General features: G+C 43.4%; 1 protein-coding gene across 1 annotated transcript in view; it reads left to right on the top strand.

Moving 5' to 3' along the window:
* LOC126273115 (cysteine protease ATG4B) overlaps positions 1–14,501 on the top strand; it is an 82,971-nt gene that overhangs the window by 44,745 nt on the left and 23,725 nt on the right. Inside the window, exon 7 of the mRNA XM_049976566.1 lies at positions 3,647–3,725. Coding sequence (XP_049832523.1) covers positions 3,647–3,725 — 79 coding nt within the window. The remainder of the gene's footprint in view (positions 1–3,646; positions 3,726–14,501) is intronic.

Here is a 14,501-nt window from a genome sequence, read left to right as displayed (position 1 = left end):
ATAGTAGCAAAGGAATACAACATATTACATTGGTTCAGGTATATGGATGACATCCTTTGCTTAATAGATGAACCACAAACAAAAATTGAAAAACTACATAATGACATCAACAAGATACATAAAAGTATAAAATTCACAATTCAAAGAGAACAGAACAATCAAATTAACTTTCTGGATATAACAATCAAAAAACAAAACAATAAGCATATGTTTGAAATTTATCGTAAACCCACAACAACAGACATTATCATTCCCCAAAATCCTCGAACAACCCATACTCACAAAAGCAAGCAGTACTTTGACATATGTTCCATAGACTCAATGCAGTGCCACTCACCAAAGAAAGCTACCAAAAAAATGGGCATAATAATGCAAACAGCAGAAAATAATGGTTACAATAATAATATACTCACAAAGCTAAACAACAAAATTAAAAGTAAAATAAAAGCACAAAGCACTGTACTACAGACAACACAGCAACAGAACCAAACACTGACACAGTCCCATAACGACGACACAAGATAATCAGAAAAAGATGAAAGAAAAACTCAAGATGTTACACAGTGACATACAAACACAAACTCACCTATAAAATCACCAACATTTTCGAAAGATAGAGAATAAACATAGCATACACAACAGACAATTCTATATAAAAATACACCCCAAAACTGACAAAAAACAGAGACATATACCAAAAGGCAGGTATATATTAACTACAATGTAACACTTGTGAAGACAGATACGTAGGACAAACAGGTAGAACATTTGATGTCATATACAAAGAACACATGAGAACCTGGAAATATGGGACAAACCACTCCACATTTGCAGAACACCTAAGAGAACATGACCACAAACCAATCACTAGAGAAGATGACAGGAAAATAATTAGAACCAACAATAAAAAAACACCTCCTAACCCTGCAAAAAAATTACCACATACAGAAAGGAAAACCCTGTTGAATGATCAAGTACACATGCTAGGCAATTCATTATTTGCACTAATACACTCCTGGAAATGGAAAAAAGAACACATTGACACCGGTATGTCAGACCCACCATACTTGCTTCGGACACTGCGAGAGGGCTGTACAAGCAATGATCACACGCACGGCACAGCGCACACACCAGGAACCGCGGTGTTGGCCGTCGAATGGCGCTAGCTGCGCAGCATTTGTGCACCGCCGCCGTCAGTGTCAGCCAGTTTGCCGTGGCATACGGAGCTCCATCGCAGTCTTTAACACTGGTAGCATGCCGCGACAGCGTGGACGTGAATCGTATGTGCAGTTAACAGACCTTGAACGAGGGCGTATAGTGGGCATGCGGGAGGCCGGGTGGACGTACCGCCGAATTGCTCAACACGTGGGGCGTGAGGTCTCCACAGTACATCGATGTTGTCACCAGTGGTCGGCGGAAGGTGCACGTGCCCGTTGACCTGGGACCGGACCGCAGCGACGCACGGATGCACGCCAAGACCGTAGGATCCTACGCAGTGCCGTAGGGGACCGCACCGCCACTTCCCAGCAAATTAGGGACACTGTTGCTCCTGGGATATCGGCGAGGACCATTTGCAACCGTCTCCATGAAGCTGGGCTACGGTCCCGCACACCGTTAGGCCGTATTCCGCTCACGCCCCAACATCGTGCAGCCCGCCTCCAGTGGTGTCGCGACAGGCGTGAATGGAGGGACGAATGGAGATGTGTCGTCTTCAGCGATGAGAGTCGCTTCTGCCTTGGTGCCAATGATGGTCGTATGCGTGTTTGGGGCCGTGCAGGTGAGCGTCACAATCAGGACTGCATACGACCGAGGCATACAGGGCCAACACCCGGCATCATGGTGTGGGGAGCGATCTCCTACACTGGCCGTACACCTCTGGTGATCGTCGAGGGGACACTGAATAGTGCACGGTACATCCAAACCGTCATCGAACCCATCGTTCTACCATTCCTAGACCGGCAAGGGAACTTGCTGTTCCAACAGGACAATGCACGTCCGCATGTATCCCGTGCCACCCAACGTGCTCTAGAAGGTGTAAGTCAACTACCCTGGCCAGCAGGATCTCCGGATCTGTCCCCCATTGAGCATCTTTGGGACTGGATGAAGCGTCGTCTCACGCGGTGTGCACGTCCAGCACGAACGCTGGTCCGACTGAGGCGCCAGGTGGAAATGGCATGGCAAGCCGTTCCACAGGACTACATCCAGCATCTCTACGATCGTCTCCATGGGAGAATAGCAGCCTGCATTGCTGCGAAAGGTGGATATACACTGTACTAGTGCCGACATTGTGCATGCTCTGTTGCCTGTGTCTATGTGCCTGTGGTTCTGTCAGTCTGATCATGTGATGTATCTGACCCCAGGAATGTGTCAATAAAGTTTCCCCTTCCTGGGACAATGAATTCACGATGTTCTTATTTCAATTTCCAGGAGTGTAGATAAAATAATAGAATAACACTCCAAAAGAGGATCAATATAATAATAATAATAATAATAATAATAATACCACCTAACATCTTTACACTCACTTATCCATGAACCCCTCCACAGAATACTGGAACAAAAAGTCAAATCAGCTGTCACCAAAGCTGTCAACCACTCGCTAACAGCTAGTACAACATCCAAACATCTCTCTCTCCCTCTCTCCCTCTCTCCCTCCCTCCCCCCTCCCCCCTCCCTCCCTCCCACTCTCCCTCCCTCCCACTCTCCCTCCCCCCTCCCCTCTCCTTCATACACACACAAGTTATAAATATCACGAAGTTACTCTTGAAGATATACTTCGTTAGGTTGAACAAGTAGTCAAACATGCCAAGGTGGAGGAAACACATAATGGAGTTGCAATATTTATGTGCAATTAAATAGTTATATTGAGTGGCAAAAGAACAATAGTACACCAAAGAAAGAAGGAGAAACATGGTGGACAATCTGAAGAAGGTCAGTGCACAAAGTTGTGCTTATGTGTCAGTAATAAAGTGGTAGTGCGACCTCCAGACCAGATAAGAGGAAATGAAGACCAGTAAATCATAAGTCATTACTTTTTTACATAAAAAATTGCGACTTGAACTGTTTAATAATCTAAAACTAACAATACTCTATCGTTAATAGATCCCACTGATGATGCCTTAGAACCAGAAAAAGGCGAAATGTGTTTGGGCTAAATAAATTAAGTGGCAGCAGGAAAAGGTGGTTTTATTTACAAAACAAGTATTTCTATTCTTGTTGCAGAGGATGGCCCTGCAAACAAACTGGTCCAAAATTTTTGTTTGACAGACTGAATCACTTGTTCATAGTGAGCCACAGAAACATTATAGTTGTAGCAGTGTTATTGTTTGTTATGTTTGAAGCTGTGGACAATGTTTTTCAAGCAAAATTTTCATATAGAAATTGAGATCATCTTGGCTAACTTCTTCTAGATTTATTTTTAATAACCACAATTTGTGTTTACAATTATTTATAAAAATGCACCTTTGAAGAAGTCTTCTTTAATTTAATACTTTCTTTAGTTGAGAACTCACATATAAACAGCTATTGGCAATTTTTTTTAAAAAAAAATTCAAATAATATGTTTTGAAATAATCAGTTGTAGTGAGAGATAGTCTCGTATCTTTGGATACATTAATCTGAGTTGCAATTTATTTTCATTTCATAGCTCTGTTTTACCTTCAGCCAGACGCTGGGTGTCATTGGTGGGAAACCAAATCATGCATTATACTTCATAGGCTTTGTTGGTAAGTTTGCTAAGTGTTTCTATTACTTATAAGGTACAGCTCTTTAAATACAACTTAAGTGTTCATAGTTCATTAATTTAATCCACACATTTCCCCATTCATTACATTGTTAATAAAATTCCATTGTAATAAATGTACAGTGGAATATTGCATAGCGAGAGTAATTCATTCCAGACTTATTCATAGTGCAGAACACTCATTAAGCGAAACCATTTGTCCCATATAAATTAAAGTAAAATACGCTAATGCATTCCATGCAGAAAAAGTAATAAATGTTTTACCTTATTCATTTCATTTATTCAAAGAAAATTATACATGCAGTATTATGTATAGTGAAACAAATACTAACAAAGAGATAGAGGGGCTGGCCAGTACTTACCTCAGCTCAGTACAGCCGATAGATACACAAAAAACAACCGAAAATTTACGTTCCTAGCTTTCGGAATAAGTGTTCCTTCGTCAGGGAGGAGAGAGGGGAAAGAAAGAGAAGAAGGGAAAGTGGATTTAGTTACTCACAACCCAGGTTATGAAGCAACAGGGAAAGGAAAACAGGGAGGGTAGCAAGGATGGAGGCATGGCTGTCAGAGGGAAGCCAAAGATATTCTATTGTAAGTACTGTGCCAGCTTCAAACCAAAGAGGATGCATACAGAAGTAAAGAGGTATATAGTGTAAAGATGTAGGATGAAAAGATGCATGAGTGGCTAAAGAGGAAAGGGAAAGAGGAGAAGACTGAAGAGTAAATGGGAGTGAGGTTGTTTAACGTAGGTTGAATCCAGGGGGATGGCGGGATGAAAGGATGTGTTGGAGTGCAAGTTCCCATCTGCGCAGTTCAGAGGGACTGGTGTTGGGTGGGAGAAGCCAAATGGCACATACGGTGTAGCAGGTTCCTAGGTCCCTAGAATTATGCTGGAGGGCATGCTCCGCTACTGGGTATTGGACGTCTCCTAGGCAGATAGTTCGTCTGTGTCCCTTCATGCGCTCAGCCAGTTTAGTTGTTGTCATACCAATGTAAAAGGCTGTGCAGTGCAGGCATGCCAGCTGATAAATGACGTGTAGTTTCACACGTGGCCCTGCCTTGAGTTGTGTATGTTTTACCAGTAGTGGGGCTGGAGTAGGTGGTTGTGTGGGGATGCATGGGGCAGGTTTTGCAGCAGGGTTGGTTACAGGGGTAGGAACCGCTGGGTAGAGAAGGTAGTCTGGGAATATGTATAGTGTTATTCACAATATGTAATAAATTCATTCAATATCATTGTTATCTGGTTCCTCTGAAAGAGCACGGCCGACTTCCTTCCCCATCCTTCCCTAATCCAATGAGACCGATGACCACGCTGTCTGGTCTCCTTCCCCAAACCAACCAACCATCATTGTTATCCACTTCTAGTTCAATGCTCTTGGCCAAAGACACCATCTCGTTGACTACACGCTCCACAAGTACTGCCTCAAATGCCTCTGCGTCACATTCAACAATGCACTCCAGCCAAAATTTCTTCCAAGCAGAAGTGAGAGTTTTCTTTGTATCCCCTTCCCACACATTTTCAATCAGCTTGACACAGGAAATGATGTTGAAGTGATATTTCCAAAACTCCCTGATAGTGAGATTGGTAGCTTCAGTCAACTCAAAGCAATGCTCAAAGAGTGCTTTAGTGTAGAGCTTCTTAAAGTTAGAAATAATCTGCTGGTCCACAGGCTGCAATAACGGAGTGGTGTTGGGACGCAGAAATTGGATCTTGATGAGTTGAGATTCCTCAAGGAGGTGGTCTTGTAGGTCTGAAGAATGAGCATTTTCCATACCAAGCAAGATATGGAGTGGCAGATCCATCTCAAGCAAATATCTTTACACCAAAGGACCAAGCACTTCAGTGATGCAATCAGAAAAAAGATCATGTGTCACCCAAGCCCTGTTGTTGGACCTCCACATCACATTTAATCTGCTCTTCTGGGCTTAACACTTCTTGAAGGCTCATGAAGTTCCTGAATGGTAAACAAGCAGCAGTTTAATTTTCAAATCACCTCATGCATTGGCACAGAATAGCAGTGTGAGATGGTCTTTCATTGGCTTGTGACCGGGCAATGCGCATTCTCCTCTGCTGTTATAAAGGTACACTTTGGCATCTTTTTCTGGAATAGACCTGTCTCATCACAATTAAAAAACTGTTGCATTAGGCAACCCTCAGAATCTACAAACCTCTTGAAGTTGTCGAAGAAGTTCTCTGCTGCCTTTGTGTTGGATCTGGCTACTTTGCCTTGCCTCGTAACACTATGGATACCAGTTCTTTCCTTAAACTTCTCAAGCCACCCGTGGCTTTCCTGAAACACTTCTTCGGCTGCTGATGATCAGGCATTGTCTTAACGAGGGTGACGGAAATTATTCTCGTCTTCTCACAAATGATGTTCTCATTAATAGTCTTGCTGTACAATTGTTTTTCATTTGTCCATATAAGGGGCAAACTTTCAACATTGTACAGGATACAAAACTGTTGTTTAGACACTCGTATCACTCCCTTTGAAGCATCTATCTCCTTAATCTTGTCCTTGTTCTTGAGGATAGAGTAAATAGTTTATGATGTAGACAGATTGTATGTGTGTGCTAAATCAGCAATGCTCACACCATGTTTGCATTTTTCAGTGATTTTACATTTAATTTCTAAGATTGTTTATTTTCTCTTGTGGTTGCCTCCTTGCGGCTTTATCTTCGGAGACATTTCTATGAAGGTTATTCAAATTTGCACACAAAAAACACTGTGCGAACACAAGTTTAGAAGAATGTGTGATCACAAGGCACACTAAGATGGTATCAGAAAGAGTGCTAAACCCAGATTGCAGTATGTACTAAAGGCATTCTTCATATGCTGTTACCGACAATGAAAGATGTTCATATTGTTCCCCCTGCCATGCGCGAACAGCTGGTGACAACACAATAATCGCTATCACTCATTATGTGAAACATCGCTTGTTAAGCTAGTCTTTTTTTTCCCTCATTATGCGAATTGTGCTTTGTGGGAGGTGCTCGTTAGGCAAGGTTCCTGTATTTGTAAATGCTCTTGATTTAATTTCATAGGAGTCACTGCTGTAGGTGATTTATTCATATTACCTCATGTTTTCCAAAACATGCTTTTACTAATGAACAGTAATGTAACAAATGCTGTTTAGTCTTGTTCAAATTTGACTTTTTAGAAATTGAAACTGAAATAAGGATATTTTAAAGCAACATTCTTCAAAAGCTTTTAAGTGACTGTAAAAATTGCATTGCCCAGTAATATCTGAGCACAACAATGAAGTGCTTTGAACAGATGTACTAGGATTTGGAATTTTCTAGCACAACACAAAAATCTTGCATTGGAAAAATTGGAACTTCTTAAAACTGCTATACATGGCAAAAAGAAAGAAAGAAAGAGAGAAATTATGCTTAATGGTGTAGCAGTGACTGGATAGGATTTTTTATCTCCTCTAGGACCCGGTTCAGTGCAAGCCAGGGTTTGCTAGAAGAAACTGTTGGTGGCGTCTTGTTTACCAGCTGCTGCATATGCAAGTTCCTTACACAAAATGTTGGGTAAATGTGAAAGTTAAAGATAGAGCATTCTCATGTTTGCATAAGATTCTTAGATAGTCAGACAAGATTGTGCTGGACACGCGCTGCTTGAACAATACTGTGACAACACTTCAAGAAGAATACTGCCTCTGTCAGTATAAAGCATTTGATATGATAGATTGTACTTTCTATATACTGTTCATGGATAGTCAGACAAGATTGTGTTGGACACAGCCGTGCTACAACATTACAGTGACAGCACTCCAGGAAGAGTACTGCCTCTGTCAGTACAAGGCATTTGACATTGATAGGCTGTACTGTCTATATGTACCACGTATAATCATAAATAGTATACAGTCTGTGTCAGATCATGACGTTAATGTTGTTTAATATTAATGAATTTTTCTAGACATTGTGCACCATTAAGTAATTGAACCCATATTTGACCATCTCGTCAGTCATTACAAGTGACAACCAGTTATAATCAGTTTGCGGTTATGAATCTTTGTAGTGATGCTACTGATGGAGGTGCCAATATCCAGGATAAATAATTATTATCAAAGAAAACAACAAATAGTTCTTGATGAAGTCATTGAGCAACATGATGGTGTCTCCTATATACTTCGGCTTGAATAGTTTAGATGTTGTTACCATGAAACTATATGAACAGAATGATGTCTCACTGAGAAATTTCTGCATCTGACATCTGATCTCCAAATTTCTGTGTCTGACATCTAATCTACAATTTTTTGTATATGACATTTAATCTCTTAATTTTATATCCACAATCTTGCTACTCCATTGTTTATCAGTTTGCACTCCATGCCTCCAATCATAGATATTATGGATGCTAAATCTAATACAGGCAATGAATAATGCCCTATTTTCTTCTTCAACATAAATCACAGGTGATGAGTTTATCCTCGAAGGCTTAGCTGAATTGCTTTCAGCAAACGAAATGTACAAGCATTAGAAAACTGGATTGCTAACCGAAAGGTCTTTAATTTAGATCACAGTCCTGTGATCCTGATTTAGACTGGATGTTACTTATTTTCTGTAGTTTCCTTAAATCTGTCCAGCATGCGAGGTGGTGCAGTGGTTAGCTCACTGGACTCGCATTTGGGAGGACGACGGTTCAATCCCGTCTCCGGCCATCCTGATTTAGGTTTTCCGTGATTTCCCTAAATCGTTTCAGGCAAATGCCGGGATGGTTCCTTTGAAAGGGCACGGCCGATTTCCTTCCCAATCCTTCCCTAACCCGAGCTTGCGCTCCGTTTCTAATGACCTCGTTGTCGACGGGACGTTAAACGCTAACCACCACCATCTGTCCAGCATTTGCTCAAATGGTTGGTTGATCAAGGGAATGGGCATTGCCTTATTGCTTCAGTGATGATGTTAGTGTAACTGTATTAAACTTGAAACAAACCAAAGAAACTGAAAACTGTTTGCCAAGTGAACAATGTGTATTCTTTTTACATAGGTCACTCATTATTCTAGCATAAGTAACATTTAGTTTATTGAGTAATTCTTGATTGAACTGCTATAGAGTATGTTTTTGTGATGTAATTAGTTTTATGGGAAATGATTATCAGCAAGATATCCTTAGAAATCCAGGAAATCCACAGTAAATGTCTTCCTTGTTGATTCTCCTTGTCAGCTGACAGGTAGCGTTGATAAATTTTACCAACACTTAAAGATTTCTGCATAAAATCTCAATATTCCTTAGTAAATAGTTCAGCATTTATTTTGCTTACAGGTCTCATGTTGACTAATTGTTCATGTGCTTGGAGGGTAATGCTTGTAGTGCCTGTAGCATTTTGCAGAGGTATGTGTAATAACTTCAAGTTGAACAAATATATTTCAGGGAAGACGCAATACATGAAAGTCACAGGTCAAGTAAACAGAGTAAGACGTGTGTACACTTTAATAGTCAAATCATAGCTGAGTCCAAGTCTAGCAACCGCTGGCTGGCTGGCCGTTTAGGTGGCTCTGCACTGCCGCTGCATGTCTGGCAGACAGCGCCGCATGTAGAGGATGCGCGTAATTGCACGGCGGCACTTTGAACTATCAGCGAGTCACAACACCTTTCGCCCCTTTGAATTTTTTGCACAGGTCTTGATGGAGGTGGCCTGTAGATTGCCAACGTCCATATGTGTTGTTTGACTGGCCGTAAAGTCTCGAGGAGGAGGCTTCCTGTATGGAGGAAAGTGTCGCTGATGATAACGGGTTGAGATGACAGGAAACGTGGAGGTCGAATCTGCTGGGGCCCCATGCACCAATCTGCCTGTTGCGGCAATTCTGGTTGTTATAACAGGATACATGGGCGATGTGTCCGCGTCCGTAGGAGAAGGAGACGAGTAGAGATGCTCCGACAGATGATGGTCATCTGGTTCCTGCATGGTCACATCTCCTGGTGGTGTCAGTTCTTGTGCTGGCACCGATATGATGGTGAGAGGACTGCGTTGTGAGTAATGAGAGATTTCAGTATCCCGAGCATCAGGTAGAGCCGAAAGTGGTGTAGCGGCATGCGGAACAGGCATTGCCGGCACACGGGGTCGAAGCTGGTCCGAATGATGCACTGCAACACCCTTGTCTGTCTGGATTTCATACAAGCGTTGGCCACGGTGTCTTAAGATGTGGCCAGGACTCCAATTTGGCCGCCTGCCATATCCCCGTATCCATACAAGGTCGTCTGCGGCGAACTGGCCAAGCGAAGGCACCTGTGGCCGTGAGGTGGAAGGCCGCAGAAGATGAAGTAGTGTGCAGGGCTGTCGGCCGTGTAGAAGCTCAGCTGGGCTGTGGTCGCCCATGGACTTGAAACGGTAAGAAGCCAGTAATTGGAGGAGCGTATCATCAGCAGAAGAAGTCAGTAGTTTCCTCGTCTGAGCCTTAAATGTGCGGACCAGTCGTTCAGCCTCACCGTTTGACTGTGGATGGAACGGAGGGGCCATGACATGCATGACGGGCACAAAAATCCGCAAAATCGGAAGAGGCAAATTGTGGACCATCATCAGTAACAAGAGTAGAGGGAAGGCCTTCCAAAGAGAAAATGCAAGCTAGATCATTGGTGGTTGTGCGGTGGTAGGCGACGTGCAACGGACAATGAAAGGAAAGTTAGAGTAGGCGTCAATAACGAGAAGCCAATAAGTACCTGAAAAAGCTCCCGCGAAGTCAACATGAATATGCTCCCAGGGCTTTTCAGGCGAAGGCCATGGTGACAAAGATGACTTCGGGGCGGCGGCCTGTGACGCGCAAGGGCCGCAGGCTGCGACCATGTGTGCAATTTCAGAGCCGATGCTGGGCCAGTACACATGACATCGCGTCAGAGATTTTGTGCGAGAGACATCCCAGTGCCCTTGGTGAAGAAGGCGCAAGACCGAAGCACGCAGAGACGCAGGTACCACAACACGCAGCGAAGCATTTTCGATGGAAAGGAGGATAACTCCATCCCTAGCCGTGATGCGGTAACGCAAAGCGTAGTAGTCCTGCAATGGATCAGATGTCTTAGTGGACGGACGATCTGGCCAAACCTTCTGAATACAGTGAAAAACCCGGGAGAGGGTAGGGTCAGAGCCCGTAGCAGCTGCCAGCTGGAACCCATTCACAACCCGCTGCTCAGCAATATCCAGGTGGAAACACAAAAGTTCGTCCCTATCAAATGCCAGATCAGGACCCATGGGAAGGCAAGACAGTGCATCAGCATTCGCATGTTGAGCCGTCGGCCGGAAATGAATCTCATAATTGAAACAAGATAAGTAAAGGGCCCAACGCTGGAAGGGGTGTGCAGCCTTGTCGGGAAGTGACGTTGATGGATGAAACAAGGAAACAAGTGGTTTGTGATCCGTAACAAGATGAAATTTGGATCCATAGTGAAAAACACCAAACTTATGAAGAGCATAAATTATGGCCAAAGCTTCTTTTTCAATTTGAGAACACTTTTGTTGGTCATTCGTGAGCATTTTGGAGGCATAAGCAATGGGTTGTTCAGAACCGTCAGAAAAACACTGCGCAATGACTGCACCGACCCCGTATTGAGAGGCGTCCGTGGAAAGAACAAGATGATGGCCAGGTCGATAAGCAGCCAGGCACGGGGCCTGTTTCAGCATAGTCTTCAATTTCTGGAAACCTGCATCGCTTGACGTGGACCAGTGAAAAGGCACGTTTTTTTGTAACAGGCAGTGCAACGGCTGAGCCACCGAAGCAGCAGACGGTAAAAACTTGTGATAGTATGCTACTTTCTCCAAGAAGGCCTGCAGTTCCTTAACAGATGTAGGGCGAGGAAGGGCATCGATCGCAGCGACAGTTTGCTGAAGTGGACAAATACCATCTAAAAAGAGTTGAAACCCCAGGTACGTGATAGATGCCTGAAAAAAATTTTGATTTCTGAAGATTACACTTAAGACCGGCAGTCTGTAAAATATGAAAAAGTGTGCGGAGATTTTGAAGATGTTCTTCAGTGGTGGAGCCAGTGACAACAATGTCGTCCTGGTAATTTATACACCCAGGGACAGTGAGCAATAATTGCTCCAAGAATTGCTGAAAGAGAGCAGGGGCGCTGGCAACCCCGAATGGCAATCGTTGGTATTGATAGAGGCCGAAAGGCGTGTTAAGGGCCAGAAACTGCCGGGAAGCAGCGTCAAGAGGAAGTTGATGATAAGCTTCTGACAGGTCAAGTTTAGAAAAATACTGGCCTCCAGGAAGTTAAGTGAACAATTCTTCAGGTCAAAGCATAGGGTAAGTGTCGATAAGGCATTGAGAATTTACAGTGGCTTTGAATTCGCCACAGAGACGAATATCACCATTTGGCTTATCAAAGACGACGACAGGAGAGGACCACTCACTGGAAGTGACAGGAAGCAAGACCCCTGAAGCAGTGAGACAATCTAGCTCCCGTTTGACCTGATCACGAAGGGCCACAGGAATGGGCCAAACCAGAAAAAACTTGGGCCAAGCAGTGGGTTTGACCGTGATATGAGCTTCAAAGTCGTTTTGCACGGCCCAACGCAGGAGAAAAAAAGAGACGAAAATGTCGTTGACGAGGAATCCGATAGAGCATAACAAATAGCATCAGAGACAGTATTGACAGAGTCATCTATGGAGAACCAAAAAACGCGAAAGGCACCGAAACCAAAAAGGTTCTCCGCATTACTATGGTCGACCACAATTATGGGAACAGTGCGAATGACAGTTTTGTAAGATACCTCAGCATCAAATAGAGAAATCTTCTGTTTATTGTAAGTCCGTAATTGCCTAGTGACAGGTGACAGGATTGGAGAATCCAACTGAAGATACATCTGAGAATTGATGATAGTGGCAGCAGAACCAGTATCCACCTGCATGCAAACATCTCGACCAAATATTTGGACAGTGAGGAATAGCTTCCCTGAAAGGGAAGAAGTACAATTGACAGACAACAGAGAATCAGAATCAGCGTCATGTTCATGAACATCATGTATGCGGTCGGATTTGCAAATGGATGACACATGACCCCCGTTTTTTTTTTTTTTTTTTTTTTGCACTCAGACATGAGGAAGTTGCTGTGGGTTTTGCTGCAGTTTCTTAGAGGTTTGTTTACGGTTAGGCCGAGGCTGCGCTTGGAGTGTACTGCTGCCACGTCGGCCGGCAGAGACACGCCACATGCTTTGTCAACATCGCACAGAGGTTGTATTTCCCCGACATCGCCCCATACCTCTATTTGAACTCCAGTGGTGTGAGAAGTTTCAAAAGACTTCATCTAGAGTCGGATTTGCCAACTGAAGGGCACGTCGCCTAACTACTTTGTCGGGCGCCGATTGGATAATAGCATCCCGTACCATGGAATTGGCGTAGGATTCTTTGTGAACTTCAGTAACAAATTGACATTTTCTACTGAGGCCGTGAAGTTCAGCAGCCCAAGCGCAATAGGATTGATTCGGTTGTTTTTGACAACGATAAAAGGCAACACGAGAGGCTACCACATGCATTTGCTTATGAAAATATACGGACAGAAGTGAGCACATTTCAGCAAAGGACAAAGGCGCAGGATCTTTCAAAGGAGCCAATTGGGACAACAACCGATACATTTGAGGTGAAATCCATGAAAGGAACAGAGACTTACATGTGTGTTCGCCCGCGACATGAAATGCCAAGAAGTGCTGTTGAAGACGTTTTTCGTAATCAGACCAGTATTCCACCGTCTCGTTGTAAAGAGGAAAAGGAGGTAGAGACAACGACGAGAGACGCCCTGCATTTCATGCCGCGACGAAATCACGAATCATATTTGTGAGAAGTGTTTGCTGTTCTATGAGACCTTGCAATAGTTGCTCTAAAGTAGCCATGGAAACATGTGGGTCAACAATGGAAAAGAAAAATCCCATCCTTGTCGCCAATTGTAATAACTTCAAGTTGAACAAATATATTTCAAGGAAGATGCAATACATGAAAGTCACAGATCAAGTAAACAGCGTAAGACATGTGCACACTTTAACAGTCAAATCATAACTGAGTCCAAGTTTAGCGGTCGCTGGCTGGATAGCCGCTTAGGTGGCGCTGCTGCTGTGTGGCTGGCAGACAGCGCCACATGTAGAGGATGCACGTAACTGTGTGGCGGCACTTTGAAAGCTCAGCGAGTCACAACAGTATGCATGTTGCCTGTGTTATTCTAAACACTGAGACCATATGGAATACTGCCAGTCCTTGTTGGAAATGAGTTGGTAAGCTGAATCCCAAGATGGGAGTTGGTCACTATCACCATTTCTCTATAATCATAAATTCTGAACATGGTTGTGTAACTCCCATTGAACATGATGGTGAACTGTTTTATGGCTCATGGAGGGGGAATGGTTGAGGCTTTTCCCATGCAATGTCCCAGATCCTTCACTACTGCCACACCTCAAGGCAGCATTCTGAAGATAGCTGGACGGGGCCAAGAGTGTCTTCAGTTGTTTGCGAACTGTGGCCAGCTCCTCCTCCATCCACACTCAGCATGCACTCATCATATCCAGCCTAGTACTATTAACTTAAAAGTTAACTATAAAAGCATTAATAGAAAGCTAAATATGTAACTTTCTAACTTGCTACCCTCCCGATGTGTTCCCAACAGAGGCTGGCACCTTACAGAGCTGTGTAGCTGGTCATTCAAAATAAATGACCACAGTGCTATAGACTTTGCAAACCTACTCGTTACTGTTGTTGAAACACCTCTTAAATATAAGAAACAAGCATGGAATTTCAGAATTGTACTATGGAGGGAAAAAAACACACAGAA

The sequence above is a fragment of the Schistocerca gregaria genome, chromosome 5, assembly GCF_023897955.1.
Source record: "Schistocerca gregaria isolate iqSchGreg1 chromosome 5, iqSchGreg1.2, whole genome shotgun sequence".
Taxonomy (NCBI): Eukaryota; Metazoa; Arthropoda; class Insecta; order Orthoptera; family Acrididae; genus Schistocerca; species Schistocerca gregaria.
Note: the sequence above shows the minus strand (reverse complement) of the source record. Positions and strands in the feature narration are given on the sequence as shown.